The sequence below is a fragment of the Toxorhynchites rutilus genome, chromosome 3 (genome assembly GCF_029784135.1).
Source record: "Toxorhynchites rutilus septentrionalis strain SRP chromosome 3, ASM2978413v1, whole genome shotgun sequence".
Classification (NCBI taxonomy): domain Eukaryota; kingdom Metazoa; phylum Arthropoda; class Insecta; order Diptera; family Culicidae; genus Toxorhynchites; species Toxorhynchites rutilus.
In genome coordinates this window covers 304,143,708-304,159,480 of record NC_073746.1, presented here as the reverse complement: position 1 = coordinate 304,159,480, position 15,773 = coordinate 304,143,708, and the positions used below count along the sequence as shown (strand labels likewise).

At 37.9% G+C, this 15,773-nt stretch overlaps 1 protein-coding gene across 1 annotated transcript; it reads left to right on the top strand.

The window, feature by feature from the left end:
- The first annotated feature begins 8,226 nt into the window (after window positions 1-8,226).
- LOC129774388 (protein fem-1 homolog C-like) lies at window positions 8,227-10,194 on the top strand. Its single transcript, XM_055778121.1, has one exon. It carries the CDS (start codon window positions 8,227-8,229, stop codon window positions 10,192-10,194), a length of 1,968 nt encoding a protein of 655 aa, XP_055634096.1.
- The last annotated feature ends 5,579 nt before the right edge of the window (window positions 10,195-15,773 follow it).

Below are 15,773 nucleotides of genomic sequence, written 5' to 3'. Positions count from 1 at the left end.
AGAAGGGAATCCATCAGGAGGAGAGTGATGCTACAAACAGTTCCCCGGGAAGATCTCGCAGCAGCCGCTACACACACACACATACACGCACGGAATTCTTTCCGTTTGGATCGAGAAAGATCCGGAAAATAATCTGCCAGTTCCTCTAGGAATTTGAAAATACATTCATGTGAAAGAGTTTATTTGAATGTTTTCTATCCATGTAACACTGTGACCAAATACATTAGGTTTTGTGATTTTTCAATCAATCGCAATTAACAGGATAGCTTCTGAAGATTATTCTTCCCCATCAGTAGGATATTTCCGTATCCAATATTGGATGCATAAAACCTTGTGCCTCCAACGTAACGCTCTCGTTTTCGAAGTTCTCCAAATATTCATTCATTCAGAATGAATTCAGATTCAACTTCATACAAATGATCTCTAAATCAACGATAGTCCTACGACACCCTTGCGGTTATACCATAGATATAACCCACTTCCTGTTTTTCATCAATTAACGTATTTAACGAGAGGTCTCTTCCGTGCATCGCCATTCAACAAGCATCAAACACGCGTCTAACAGATCCACACAATTGCAACGATAAAAAGTCACAGGAGGGTTGTGTCCAAGACACGACCGCATAGTTGACGTAGGATTCCGTTAGGCTATCTGCTGCACGCTGATTTTGGATATGTTTGGAGAATTACATTGTTAAACTCTTCGATAATGATTTGGGTCCGTTTTGTCTGGTTGTTAGGTATTGTTTGTTCACTGCACCAGTGTCCATAACCAAGTGATCATGATAGAAGGATGGTGATTAGTCATTAGATGGTGCGTATCACGTACCAAAGCCGCCCTCTGTGGTCCTGGACGAGATGGCGCCTGTGTTATGTATGGATGAAATAAAGAAAAAAAAGCTCATCAATGCAATGTAAGATAATTATCATTATCGAACCCAATTTTTCTCACCAGAAAAAAAGTGTTATCTTAGTATAGAGAACATATATTTGGAATGGAAAAGTAATTTCATTCATAATTTTTTATTTTCTGAGTGTTTATTCAACCCATTTCCTTTTCGCTTTAAACCCAACGGAACACGATACATGCCTCAATGCGAATTTCAATTGGGCTAACAGCACCCAATACGATATGTAGAGCATATGTGAAATCACTTTTTCGAATATTCCTTCATTTTTCCAATTTTGCTCGTCGCATGAACTTTCCTTGGGAGAAAAAAAAATCGTTTAATATTTCAAGTCATTTTAACACAATAGCTACCATACACAATTTTACACTTACAGTTGTGCTAAAAGTTTTACGAAGCAACCAACATAAAAGTTCCAAATTTGAATTTTATTTATATTCTATCAAGCATAAGTTCTATTCAGTTATGAAACATCATTCTTCAATCGAAAGATTCTTATTGGAACGAAAAAACACTTGTTCATCGCTCCCAACTTATTCGCCAGCACGTATGCAATCAGCAATGCCTACGCTGGTTACAGTGAGCACTATCCATTTGTGCGCGTCGTTAGTTAAACTATCGAGGGTTTTTACATGCTGATTTCTCCCAGAAACCATGGATTTGGAATCTCTGTTAGGGAATACATGACAGTGGGAAAAAAAGCTCCCTCTACTTTCATGTATCTGCAATGCCAATTTCTCCTAGGCAGCTTGGTTTTGATGTCTCTGTTTGGGACCTGCCGCATATGTCGTCAATTTCGACCTATCAGAAATGGGTATTTCCGTTAGGATATGGGTTGAGATTTTTCAATTGTTCGATAGTTAGTTTCATGACATATATTATTTTATTCAATGTAAAAAATTGTTATGGAGTGCCGAAATTGATTGACGCAAAAATCTCATCAATCCATCATGAAATGACTGAACAATAAGCATTTGAAATTGGACAATTTTCACAATTTGTACCCCAATATGTTCCCGAAAGACGTAATCCTACGTCAAAATTAAACATCGCGAGAATGACCGTTTATGAAAAATCGTTTCTCGACTTTCGGTCAAAACCGTCAACAAAGCTAGGAGCTTGTTGCATCAGAACAGAGCCGATGCGTACCAGAGCAAATACGAATGGCAACCAAAAGTATCGAAGGTGTGCTATTCACATGTACAGGAATTGAACAAGTTCTAAGTTTCGCGCAACGAAAACAAGCAACACACACAAAGACACTGATGACTAGAAGCGACCTATTATTTTTTGCACTCTTCTCTTTTTTCATCTGCTTTGCCATGGCTCGGATGGTTGTGTTAATGGCAATGCCAGATGAACTTCAAGTGAAATATTCGCTAGCGTTCACAGCTCGAGGGAAACATAAAACCCAAAACTAGCAGAATAAGCAGCTTTTATTATTATGGGTACAGAAAGATTCTGAGAATTTTCCTCAGAGGAGATACAATATTTATACGCAAGCGACAGCTTACTTAGGGTACCACGGGGTGAGCTGGACATACGGAGTGATTTGGATCACCCCTTTATCTCGAGAAGTACAGCTCAACTTGGATTTTTTATAATGTCATCTCCTTCTATTGTTGAACCCTACGTACCGAACGTAAAAAAACATTGGTAAAATTTATCAAGTGGAGCAAAACGGTAGCATGAACACATTAAGCGCTTTGATTGTCATAAACTGTGAGTTTCGATCGTGGTTTTAAGGTTTTTTCTGCTGACTTTTCAAACTTTTCGTGTATTGTGCAGTAAAGTTCTGTTCACATAAGGAAGAAAAACAATTTGATGCAACAAAACTGTAAGTTTGATAACAATAAATCAAATTAATTGCATTCTAATTTTTGCATGTTGTGTGGGGTGACATGGACCCGTTTCTGTGAGGTGAATTGGTCCTACAGGTTTGAGGCTTTTCTTTGGTCTAATTGATTCCAGATGCCGCACAAAAAAGGATGGTCAGACAACATTTGAACAAGGAGAAGCTCGAAAGAGCAATATAGGTCATCAAGGACTGATTTTCGCTGACCAAGCATCGAAAGTGTTTGAAAATACTCGAACAACAGTGCAAAGAACCATGCAGAATTCGAAATGGTCTCATTGTAATTTCTCTGGTCAGGAATCTGGCCAAGACACCTGGTATCGATCCCAGAACATTGTTACTGATTGTAATATTATCTTGTATTACTTTACATGAACATAAGTATGTTTTTGACGTAGGATTACGTCTTTCGGGAATATATTAGGGTACAAATTAAAAATCGAAAATCGAACACATCGTGAAAATTGTCCAATTTCAAACGCTTATTGCTCAGTCATTTAATGATGGATTGATGAATTTCATGCGTCAATCCATTTCGGTACTCCATAACATTCTTTTATATTGAAGAAAATAATAGATGTCATGAAACTAACTATTAAACAATTGAAAAATCTCAACCCCTATCCTAACGGAAATACCCACTGATTGGTCGAAATTGACGACACATGCGGCGGGTCCCCAACAGAGACAACAAAACCAAGCTGACTGGGGAAAATCGGCATTGAAAAAATGGGTGGGTTATATCTATGATATAACCACAAGGTTGACGTGGGACTACCTTAGCTTATCAATCATTTGTTTGTATTGATTAAATTTTTAATGGAATGAAACAATTCCCGAATTCAATTGAATTCAATATATTTGATTTGTAAGTAAAAAGATTGTGAAATGTCATGTAAGATCAATTCATACATTGTGATAGTAAATTTAATGACGGTTGGTATGATGCCTAGAACAAAATTTGTGAACGGGAGAATTTTCAAACGATTATTTTATTTTACATTTGCTTCTGAAGTTTGCATCTCTCAAGTGTACATACTTATCGAACCGCGAATTCGCTTGATTATATGAACTTCAGGCACTCAGTTCCGATTTTGACATGTATGTCGAACGCATGTTGTTTAATGAATAGGCGTTATCGCAGCAAATGGTTAACTACATTTTGCCTCATCATCAAATGGTATGCGTAGAAATTCAATGAGCGGAAGATATGAAGGTATATCCTCCAATACAATAATGAATAACCGAGCCAAAGCGTTGTGTTCGTACCCGCTTTTGTAATCCGTGCTAGGAAAACACAGGACACAAACTTCAACTTCTACTTTTTATGCTATAAAGGATTTAAACTTGAAAGTTCATTCGTCTCTAGTGTCTGCACGATTTTCCCAGGTTCCTAAGTTTAGGAGACCGTGTTAAAGAAACATATTCTAGTTTGCGCAAAGGCAAGCGAGTACAAAAGTACTCGAAGCTTGCATTTATTTGCAGAGCCGATTTTCCCAGACATTTTGGTTTTGAAGTCTGTGTTAAGCAAACACATTTCAGTCGGAACAAAAATGCCACTGACTTGCATGAATTTACAATGCCAATTTCCTCAGACACCTTGGTTCTGAAGTCTGCGTTGGGGAAACACATTTCAGTCGGAACAAAAATTCCCCCGACTTTCATGTATTTGCAATTTTGATTTCCCCACGCTACATGGATTTGAACTCTGTGTTAGGGAAACACATTTCAGTCGGACCAAAAATGCCCCCGACTTACATGTATTTGGAATGCCAATTTCCCCACGCTACTTGGATTTAAAGTCTGTGTTAGGGAAACACATTTCAGTCGGAACAAAAATACCCCCGACTTTCATGTATTTGCAATGCTGATTTACCCAAGGCTGCTTGGGTTTGACGGCTATGTTAGGGAAATCGTAGATCGGGCCAATCAAAATGAGGCAGTTATGCCGTTTAGATAACGCTTAACATTTTACAGTTATTCAAATGTTTATCTGATGAAAAATAACTTTTTATTAATTGCGATAGAAGCGTAGAAATATTCCCTATCAATTGATGCAAACATCTTTCCGATCCAGTAAGAAATGTTCGAGTTATAAGCATTCGGAATCTTTCATTTTTTCATGCATGTTCTGTGTTTAGGTTTTCATTTTACCCCCCATATACTCCGGTTAGACGTAGTCCCACGTCAAAAACATGATAGCAGGGGGAATTTTTGTTCCTACCGAAATGTGTTCCCTAACAGAGACATTAAAACCAAGCTGCCTGGGGGAATCGGCCTTTCAAATACATTAATTCTAGCAAATAAAATTTAAATTTGGGACTTTAATGTTGATTGCTTCGTGAAATATCATATCAATGACCGATCGTGTATTGTGAAAAAATTTAGCACAAGTGTAAGTGTAAAATTGTATTTGGTAGCAGTTGTGTTAAAAATGATACATAAAACGATTTATTTCGTTTGGTCGTTTGGTTTAAGATGCCTGTTTTGTTGAGTTCATTTTCACCCAAGGAAAGTTTATACGGCGAGAAAATTTGGAAAAGTGAGGAAATATTAGAATAAGTTATTTTCCATATGCTCTACATAAAGTATTAGTTGTTGTTAGTCCAACTGAAATTTGCATTGGGTTGAATAAACACTCAGAAAGTAAAAATTATAAAAGAAAATTACCTTTTCCATTTCGAATATGTTTTCTCTATATTGAAGTAACAAGTTTTAACTGATGAGAAAAATTTATAATTGCGTTCGGTATTGGTAATTATCTTATATTACATTGGTGAGTTTTTTTTTCTTTAGTTCATCCATACAGAGATTTAGTTCATCACAGAGGGCGGTTTCCATCATATCTCGTTTCACTTGGGTATCTTTTATCCGATACGCAGCATCCAATGACTGTTTACCATCCTTCTGTCATCATCACTTGGTAAACACTGGTGCAGTGAACAAACAATACCCAACAACCAAACGAAACGGCCCTTTTCAGAGCCACCAAATCATTATCAAAGAGTTTAACGATGTAATTTTTAATTTCATCCAAAATCAACAGATAGCCTAACGGAATCCTACGTCAACTATGCGGTCGTGTCTCGGACACAACCCTCCTGTGACTTTTTTTCGATGAAGCACACACTGGACCCAATCACCCCACAGACGGTCAAAATCACCCCGATATTTCTAGACTTCTAAATACGAATAAACTGCTCAATGTGAACATTGGTATAAGTGAGTAGTTTTCTCAGAATATCACGATCTAAAAGTTAGTGAAAAAATCGAAAAAAGTGGTATTTTTTGGGGCGCCATTTTTATAGTTTGCCGGGCGCTGCCTACCCTCACTACGCTGCTGGTTTCATTGTCTCTGGACCAAGGGCGTTATATATATTTTTATTTTTTTTTTCTTGAAAGCTGTTAACTTTTTAAATAAAATATCCAAAAATCAGAGATGTGTTCTTTTTCGTTTTTGAATAATAATTTTCCAAAGTTAGCCGATTGTCTAAAAAAATTTTTTCCACTTTTTTTTTTTTCCAAAAATGACTTTTTTCAAAAACTCATAACTTTTGAACTACTGAATCGATTCAGATAATTGACATATTCAATTGAAGTCAATAAGCTAGTATTCTTGTAGAAAGTCATTTTTGGAAAAATGGGATTTTTCAGACCACCATAAAATAGAAACGGTCACCCTAATGAAAAAATGTAAAAAATACGAGTCTATTATTTTGCGATAAGGAACAAAACTACCAATTTTGATGAAAATGTCAGAACCACTATATCGGTTTGACATGGAATTGCTGTATAGTTATTACAGTAGAGCGCCGTTTATCCGCGAAATAGTCTGGCTAGGTCACCGTGAATAACGAAAATCGCGGATAACGAAATAAAGGACAAGAAATGAGGTGCAAACATGAAATAAAGATATTTCATCATGAAAACTTTGTTTTATCAATACAGATATCATTAAACTATCCATCTGTGAAGTTGTGTATACCAGTGGTAAGATAATGTGAATAGCATGACCAAAACAAAAGAGCAAGTGCCTACCCTACCTCTCACTGCTAAATTTCACGAAGCTCTAGAGAATTACTATGGAACTCACTTTCACGGATAATCCGCACCGCGGTTCATCCGCTCGCGGATAATCAGGGTTCTACTGTAATCAATAATTAATTATTTAAAGATATTGGAATAGAATCATTTACGAAATTGTGTTTTTGAGTACAGTTTCTCAATTTTGATTCATACTATAGTTTGAAGCTCATTTTTAGATACTGTGCTAACCTAAGAACTGCTGTACACACACAACACACGGAACGCGACAGGACACAACACTTATGGTTCTTACAAAATTAAAAAAGGTTGATAAATTTACCTTTTTAGTCGACCGGTTTCGGGCTCGATGCTCCGACGTCCGACTGATTACAACACAAAGAAACAGCTTTGTACTGGTATAGTACACGTCAGGAAAGATGAAGTCACTGGATGTTTAGTTCGGTCAAGTTGAATAAATTCGATATAATCGGAGCTTCAAACTCATTCATAAGCGGCGGCTCAGCAGTGTGAATGTACATGGAATCCCATGCATTTAGATGGGAGACCTTCCTGATCCACTTTTTGAGTCTCGTGTTGTCCCAGTCAATTTCATGGTTGAGCCCCGTAGAGTGGGCTGCTACACTCGATTCGATGGGTTGCTTATTTTCCACGGCGTTTTTATGCTCCCTCAAACGTTACTTTAGCTTACGACGGGTTTGGCCAATGTACACCGCCGGGCAAGATTTACACGGAATTTCGTAAATACCGGACTTTTCGTCCGGCGGGATCTTATCCTTGAGAGAACACAAAAGGTCTTTCAGTGTATGAGTGTTGTGTCCTGTCGCGTTCCGCGTGTTGTGTGTGTATAGTTTGAAGTCTGTCCACTTTCGAACTCTTCCCAACAGCAAATCAGATGGTTTTTGTGGGTATGATTTGACCGGGTGTTAATTTCTCCTTGAAATCAATAACGATTGATGGTGGAAGGCACCATTTTATAATTGGATGCAGGTTTAAGGTACTACCTGTTACCTTTCGAGTATATTATTGCATACGTACCAAAACGAACAATTGGATAAATATCTGTGAGAGCACCTAGAATTCTTTTGTACCGCAGGATTGTCAAAGATGTGCGATGGTCGAAAGACTGTTCTACCTGATCATTAGATGAAATTTGAATTAAGGGTAGATAAAAAAATAGATGAAATACCTACATGTAGTCCACAGAGCTTCTTGATATTGTCGGTAAATTTTACAAAAATCGTATATAAACATTACGTACTTCAGGAAGCAAGCCACAATCGATGTGAGCTCCTTGTTGGCACATTGTAAAATTGTGATATTTTTTCCTAATCAAAGTGTGAACCACATCGAACTATTTTTCATTTTATAGTGTCGCTGACAGTAGTTTCAATGATTTCCCTCAATCACCCAACGAATATGAGTAACCTCGAGCATCTGGGTGTTGCACTGTTGAGACAGATTCGTTATGACTTGTTCCAAGAGGTTAGCTCACGTACCGGACCCTTCTCCAGGAGCCTTCGGAGTCGCCTAAGACGCTTACCCAGATATGTACGAAAGGAACTGGTAGATACGGAATACGAAGGCTGTTCGTCCCTATTCATCGCCTGTCGCGAAGGTAACATTGATATGGTTGAGTTTTTGATAATGGAGTGTGATGCCAACATCGAGCAACGAGGGACTATAACCTATCACATGGATGAGACCGATGGAAAGTTGGAGGATTATACGGTACACAACGTTACTCTACTATGCTGTGCCAGCGAATCGGGTAATCTTCAAATCGTGCAATATCTCGTCAGGCTGGGTTGCGATGTAAATGCTTCGTCCGACACCGGTTCAACGCCCCTGAGAGCTAGCTGCTCGATATTGAACGCAGAAATTGTTCAATATTTAATTGAAAACGGAGCGGACATTCATAAGCCAAGTTCCAATGGAGGAACCTGTCTAATCGATGCTATTAAATCAGCTCCATTGTGCCAATATCTCATCAGCAAAGGAGCTGACGTGAATGAACGCGATGCATACGAGAATACTGCCTTGCATTATGCAGTGACGTGTTGGAGTTTCGAAATGGTTCGAGTTCTGTTGGATCATGGTGCCGATCCTTTCGCTAAAAGCCGTTTCGGGGATGACACTCTACAGCTAGCATGCATTGTCGGGTCACAAGACATAGTGGAATATCTTTTGAGCCGAATAAATTACTCGCGAGAAAGACGGGCCGAAGCCTATATGCTGTTAGGGTCATCGTTAATACATTTACATCATGGCGTACAAGAAGTTGTTCACCACTGGCGGTTGGCTCTTAATGCTCGAATAGATGGACCCAAACACATCCAAAACAAATCCCGAATCCAGCCACGACTCGCCTTCGGAAATATGGTTGAGTTCACTACTCATGCCGAATTGGACGCAATCGCCTGGGATGTGGATGCATTAAGAATGCAGGGTTTGGTGATACAAGAAAGGATATTGGGCATCGACCATGAGTTCACTCTACATAGGCTAATGGAACGAGGTGAGTTCTATAAAGCTTCCAGACAGTACCAAGCTTGTATAGAGCTATGGGTGTTAACACTGCAAGTTCGAATTCGCAAGCATACTATATTGGACAGCGATACCTGCAAATCAGCACGAGCCATTGTAAAGTTGATGGTGAATTTATTAACAAGCAACGAGCTCATGATGCCAAAGTTCAAAGATGTCTATGCCACGTTCCAGCTTTTGACAGCGAACATCACTGAGATTCAGCAGTTGCTCAGTGTCCAACCGGCCGATAGAACCCAGCAGCTAAACTACGAATGTATACTCCGTTGTCTAATTCATCTGATGTACCTCCTGCTTTCTGTGGCCAAAAGCAAGATAGAACATCTACTGATCAGAAGCTCCGTTCATAGTCTGCTCCGTCAGAATATACGAAGTGTATCCGAGGAAACGCTGTTGCATCTGTCCGTATCGAACACAAGTGTGATGAAAAGTAAATATTTCAACGACGAGGAAGGTGAGAAACGGTTATTCTCCAATCTACCCGTCACGAAGTTGCTGTTGGAGTTTGGAGCGCAGGTCAATGCGTACAATGATACGAAATCCACGCCACTGCTTCTCGCTTCCATGCCATACAATTATGAGAAGGAGGTGGTCCGAACACTAATCGCATATGGCGCCCATCTGGATACTCCGAACATGTTTGGCGACCGACCTTCTTCACTACTCATGAAGAGTTCGGCGGATGATTTTCCTCATGGTGAACACATTTCACTGAAGTGTCTGTGCGCTAACATCATCATTGAGTCGGACATTCCCTATCACAATAACATTCCCCGTGCGCTGGAGGAGTTTGTTCGGACACACGAAATATGTCCAGTTGTAAAAAATACAATTCGATAACATTTAGCAGGGAAAATTCATGTATCAAATATTGCAATACGAGTTCCAAATCAAAATGTAGGAAAATGTAAAATAGCTAGAGATCTAGGTATTGTTCTGGACTGTAAATCCATATTCATAGAAAACGACAACTCTAAAATAAATAAGGCAAATAGTGTGTTAAGTCAGTAGACCGATCCTTTTGAAAATTTTAGACAGTAAAATAAAAACTATTAAACAACTTTTGGCATTTTCTTTTTATTCATACTTCGAGCCCAAGCCCGTATGCTCGCACCTTCCGCTTTACCCCGTCCATAAAGTTCTGTACAACGTCAGGTTGTAGTTTTTTTTTGAACAGAAATCCATTTTCTCTTGAAGTCCGCCTCTGATTTGACAACTTTTGGGTTCTTCCGGAGGGCCTGCTTCATAATCGCCCAATATTTCTCTATTGGGCGAAGCTCCGGCGCGTTGGGCGGGTTCATTTCCTTTGGCACGAAGGTGACCCCGTTGGCTTCGTACCACTCCAACACGTCCTTTGAATAGTGGCACGAAGCGAGATCCGGCCAGAAGATGGTCGGGCCCTCGTGCTGCTTCAATAGTGGTAGTAAGCGCTTCTGTAGGCACTCCTTAAGGTAAACCTGCCCGTTTACCGTGCCGGTCATCACGAAGGGGGCGCTCCGCTTTCCGCAAGAGCAGATCGCTTGCCACACCATGTACTTTTTGGCAAACTTTGATAGTTTCTGCTTGCGAATCTCCTCCGGAACGCTGAATTTGTCCTCTGCGGAGAAGAACAATAGGCCCGGCAGCTGACGAAAGTCCGCTTTAACGTCGGATTCGTCGTCCATTACCAGGCAATGCGGCTTCGTCAGCATTTCGGTGTACAGCTTCCGGGCTCGCGTCTTCCCTACCATGTTGCCCTCCCGCTGCTTGGTCCGCTGGACGAATGAACTTGACAAATTCAGCTTATTGGCGACATCCCGGACCGAACTTCTCGGATCACGTCTAAACTGCTTAACTACGCGCTTGTGATCTTTTTCACTGACGGAGCATCCATTTTTGCCGTTCTTCACCTTCCGGTCGATGGTTAGGTTCTCGAAGTATCGTTTTAGTACTCTGCTGACCCACGATGGACGATTCCCAGCATCTTACCGATGTCCCGATGTGACAACTCCGGATTCTCGAAATGAGTGCACAGGATTAATTCACGACGCTCTTTTTCGTTCGACGACATTTTTCCAAATTTACGAAAAATTTACAGTGAAGCATGGCCAACGTGATCTATACACTCTTATCTGATTATAAGCGAAAGCTGAAGATATAATTCCTAAAAATTAAATTTCTACAGCGTTTTTTCCGTGATGCAATTTGATGTGACACACCCTTTATACAGTTTCTGATTTCTTTTCGCTGTATATAATCGAATCCTGTATATAATCGAGTCAAAAAAAATTTATTCGTTTTTTTACATGTATTTTTTTGTTTTTTGAATATAAAAGAGGAATTTTATTTTTGATTCATCCCCTTAAAGTCAGAAAATACCTTTCTCACATGAAAAAAATAAATTTATCCAGATTCTCTCAGGAGGTGATAGGTGATCATATTTGATGAAAAAAAAAATTCTTCTACGCATCAGTTCGAATTTTAACAATGACAGAGTTACAGAACTGTTTTTCTGTTTCGGACTCTGTTGCCTCAAACTGGCTCTACATTACAAAGTACGCTACAGAAGACGATTCTGTTGCATTGATTTGAAAGATTAGAAAATTTAGTATAGGATATAGTAGTGAAACATCTAAATTAGTGGATTTTAATAACATTTTGGAAGTGAAAATCATAAAAGTTAATAATTTTCAATGTGTTATTATTAATTTCATTCTAAAAATTTGTATTAAACTGCATTGTTTCTATCGATTAAAGAGAAGTTTTTTAACCACTCTACAATTTGTTCTTTGACACCCAACTTATATCTTTCTTAATTTGGCTGCAATATCGATATAAACTCATCAGTTTTCGCGCAATCTAAACTACAAGTAGCATTGAACGCTTGTGTTCGATATGTTTTCAGATTGGTTGTCCGTTTAGTAAATTTGCTCCGATGAGATGTTGCATCTTTTTATTCAACCTTGCAAGGACAAAACTCCCAGGTTACTTACACGAAAAATTAGTAACTCTAAGAGGTTTACGCTCAAAAAAATATGCAATTCCACGACACTTCACTTCCAGGTATGGTAACTCTTTCTTCGTGAGAGGCATTTCACACTGGAATTTATTGCCAAATGAGTTAACTCTTGTAAATTCACAAACAGTATTTAAGAGGAAATGTATAGAGAACTTTAGTCGTTAAACTCATTTCTTCAAAGCAACAGTTAATAATTTTATAATTAGTAATGCACCATTTGTATATAAATCAGTGTAACAATTATAGAGACAAAAGTCTCAAGTTACTAATTAAATTTGAATAAAATAAATAAATAAATAAATAAATAAACAATTCTTGGTGAAAATTCAAGCAAAATCTTCAAAAATCACGGTTTTTACCCCACTGTACATGTAATAGCCACTTAAATTACACATTAACGTTGAAAGGTTACATTTCTTCTTGAAATAAGTCATATTTGAAATATGAAAAAAAATATATTTTTCCAAACTATATATAATCGAGTCCAAAATTGTATATAATCGAGTCTGACCTGTATATATTACATATGTGTAAAGAAGAATTAAAAAACCCTATTTGAATTTCTGGTTCATTTTCATTTTGTTCCTTTTCCTGTATACTCCACCTTATATATTAAAGAATTTTGTAGATAAACAACTATTCAAGAGTACACACATCTTTTATTTATTCGTGGTGTTAAAGGAATCCTATCGAGGCTACATCTCTGTAGACAGGATATCACGGACGGGGGACTGGAGTTTTCACGGTGTAACGGATTTGACGTGGAATTCACCGAAGTTTTTTTTCCGGGAACACGTTACCGGGTACCATATTCTCGATTTTCCAAATTTTTTTGAAGTAAATTTTGGGGTTGATGGAAGAAAATAAGTCCTTGCAACAGTGTTGAAAGCATAAAAATAGAAGAAGGCAAAAAAAACCATCCATAGCAATCCCAAAAGACGATCTTGACCGAAAGAAAGTCATTCATTGTGACTGGGAAATGTCTGTCTGGGAAGTGCTTCTGTACCCACTATACTAACCAGGTATCGCCACTTCAGAATATCAATTATTCGGGTCCTTTGAGGGCAAGAGTTTCGACTATTTGGGCATTATTGAAAATTATTCTTGTGGAACAAAACGATGCTTTTGTTTTTTTTTTAATTGACATGAACCTTTCAGACAACCCAATAGAAGATGATTAAGAGCTGATTCTTCTCTCACTCTCACTAGTTTTTTTTTCATTCAGGCCCTTCAAAACAAGCTTCAAATTATGAACCATCGCAGCTTAGCTACCTGAAGCTCGTCTACGTTCGATTTTGTATCTACGAGAATATTAAGCACTAGCTGACCCGACGAACTTCGTCCCGCCCAAAATAGAATTTTTTGATTTAAATACTTTCAAACATCCACGTTTTCTTACTAAGTGAACGTTAGTGAGTCCAATCACTGAACTCTTCATTGATTGATTACCCTTTGACCCTTTACAATTTCCTTTTACTATAAATTGTCTAGTACTTCTACAAAAATTCGTCCTAAAATTATTTTCAGACACAATTTTCGTTCCAGATTCTTGAAGCATTTGGAAATAACATGAGAAATCCGTTGCATGAAATACATGTTTGATACAGAGAATATTACAAAATAAAGACAGCTCAAATCGGACCATTCCTTCCTCGGGTTTAGGGCACACCAACATATTCCGTCTGAAAATCCTTTTCCACTTTCGAACAAAAATCAATTTCGTTAGCGCCAACATCAAATGGACTAACTTATGGCTTAGCTAATTGTAGAACATATGGGAATTTAATTTCCGAATTTTTCGATTTTTCTCTCCGCTATATTGATCTAGAGACGAATACAAAGAAATATAGATGACTCAAATTGAACCATTTCTTCCTCGGGTTTTGCGCTTACCAACACATTTGGCCTTCCATTTTTATTTATAGATATAAGATATAGAAATGCGTTATTTCGCCTGAAAATCCATTTCCACTTACGAACAAAGATCAATTTCGATAGCACAAACATCGAATTGGTCTAACAACGCTTATTATGATGCAATTTTCGAACATGTGGGAATTCAATTTTCCGAATTTTCCGACCTTCCTTCAGGGTTTTCCGAAAATTTTCCGATTTTTCTCTCCGTTATATTGATCTACGGGAAGAGACGAATACAACAAAATACAGGAGGCTAAAATCGGACCATCCCTTCTTCGGGTTTTCCGCTCAGCAACAGATTTTGCCTTACATTTTTATTTATATAGATTTTTAGACCTTGAAACTTTGTGCGCTCATTCTCAACTATATTATATAGGGAGTCGATTGAGACGAAAAAATCGATTTTGATCCATTAAATCATTCAATTTTGGTCTTGAAAGAATTTATACTAACAGCGCTAGAAATGAAGTAGAAAGTTCGTATTCAGTGTCAGTCACTGATGACCGACACAGTACCATCGTGATACTCCTGTATCAGTAGAGAGCCCCACGACTGCTCAATATATTAAGGGGCTGTCCATATACCGCGTGGACAACTTTAGGGGGATAGGGGTTACGAAAATGTCCACCCTTGTCCACGGTAAGGGAGGTGGGGTTTAGGAAATATCCACGTGGACACGTTAGATGAACATTTTAAAAAATATATTCACGTCCAAATTTTAAATCAAATACAATTTGTTCTAAATTTTCAAGAATTTTCAAATATTTCGCCCACTTTGAGTGTTCCGTATTTATGAATTACCCTTATTCTAGATTCCGAACGAATCAGAATTACCTGAACGGAACGCAATTTTGTATTCCAAAATCCGTTCGACTCAAACACAACTTGACAGAACTGGATTTGTTGTGCAAACGAGGCAACCTTGCCACACAGTTCGACAACGACGGTATTTAGCATCGTGTTTCATTTCTGTGAAGCAAGCAAAAGTAGTAAAGATTTTTCGAGTGAAATAAACACATTTTTGGGGAAAAAAGTTTTGGATGAAAATTAACTTTTCTGTATCAAATATGTATTCTATGAAATAGAGAAACATATTTCCTGCAAGCGTTGATAAAATCGTAAATTGCGTCTGATAAAAATTTTATATCAAAATGATAAAGTTTCGGCAAAATTACTTGAAAATGTTTAGAAAAGAAGTTGGTAGTAGTCAGAACTGCTTCTGGTAAATATTAAAAAAAATCGAATAATAATTTTCATTCAAATTTCAATGATTTGAAATTGCTTTCGTACAATAAATCTATTCACATATATAGTATATTATGTTGACATTTGTTTTGCGTCAAAGTAAGATTGCACTATTTGGCTAGCTCGATTGAATATGAGTGGATCGGATTGCAGCATGTAGAAGTTATCATTAGAATTTTAAAAAGTGGAATCTCATTCGTAATGTTAGCTGCAATAGGTATTTTCTTTTATCCATTATAAAAAATTCTATAAAACATTG

What these genes read in the sequence shown, in the direction of transcription:
- LOC129774388 (XM_055778121.1), top strand. Translation starts at nt 8,227, where the DNA reads ATGAGTAACCTCGAGCATCTGGGTGTTGCACTGTTGAGACAGATTCGT.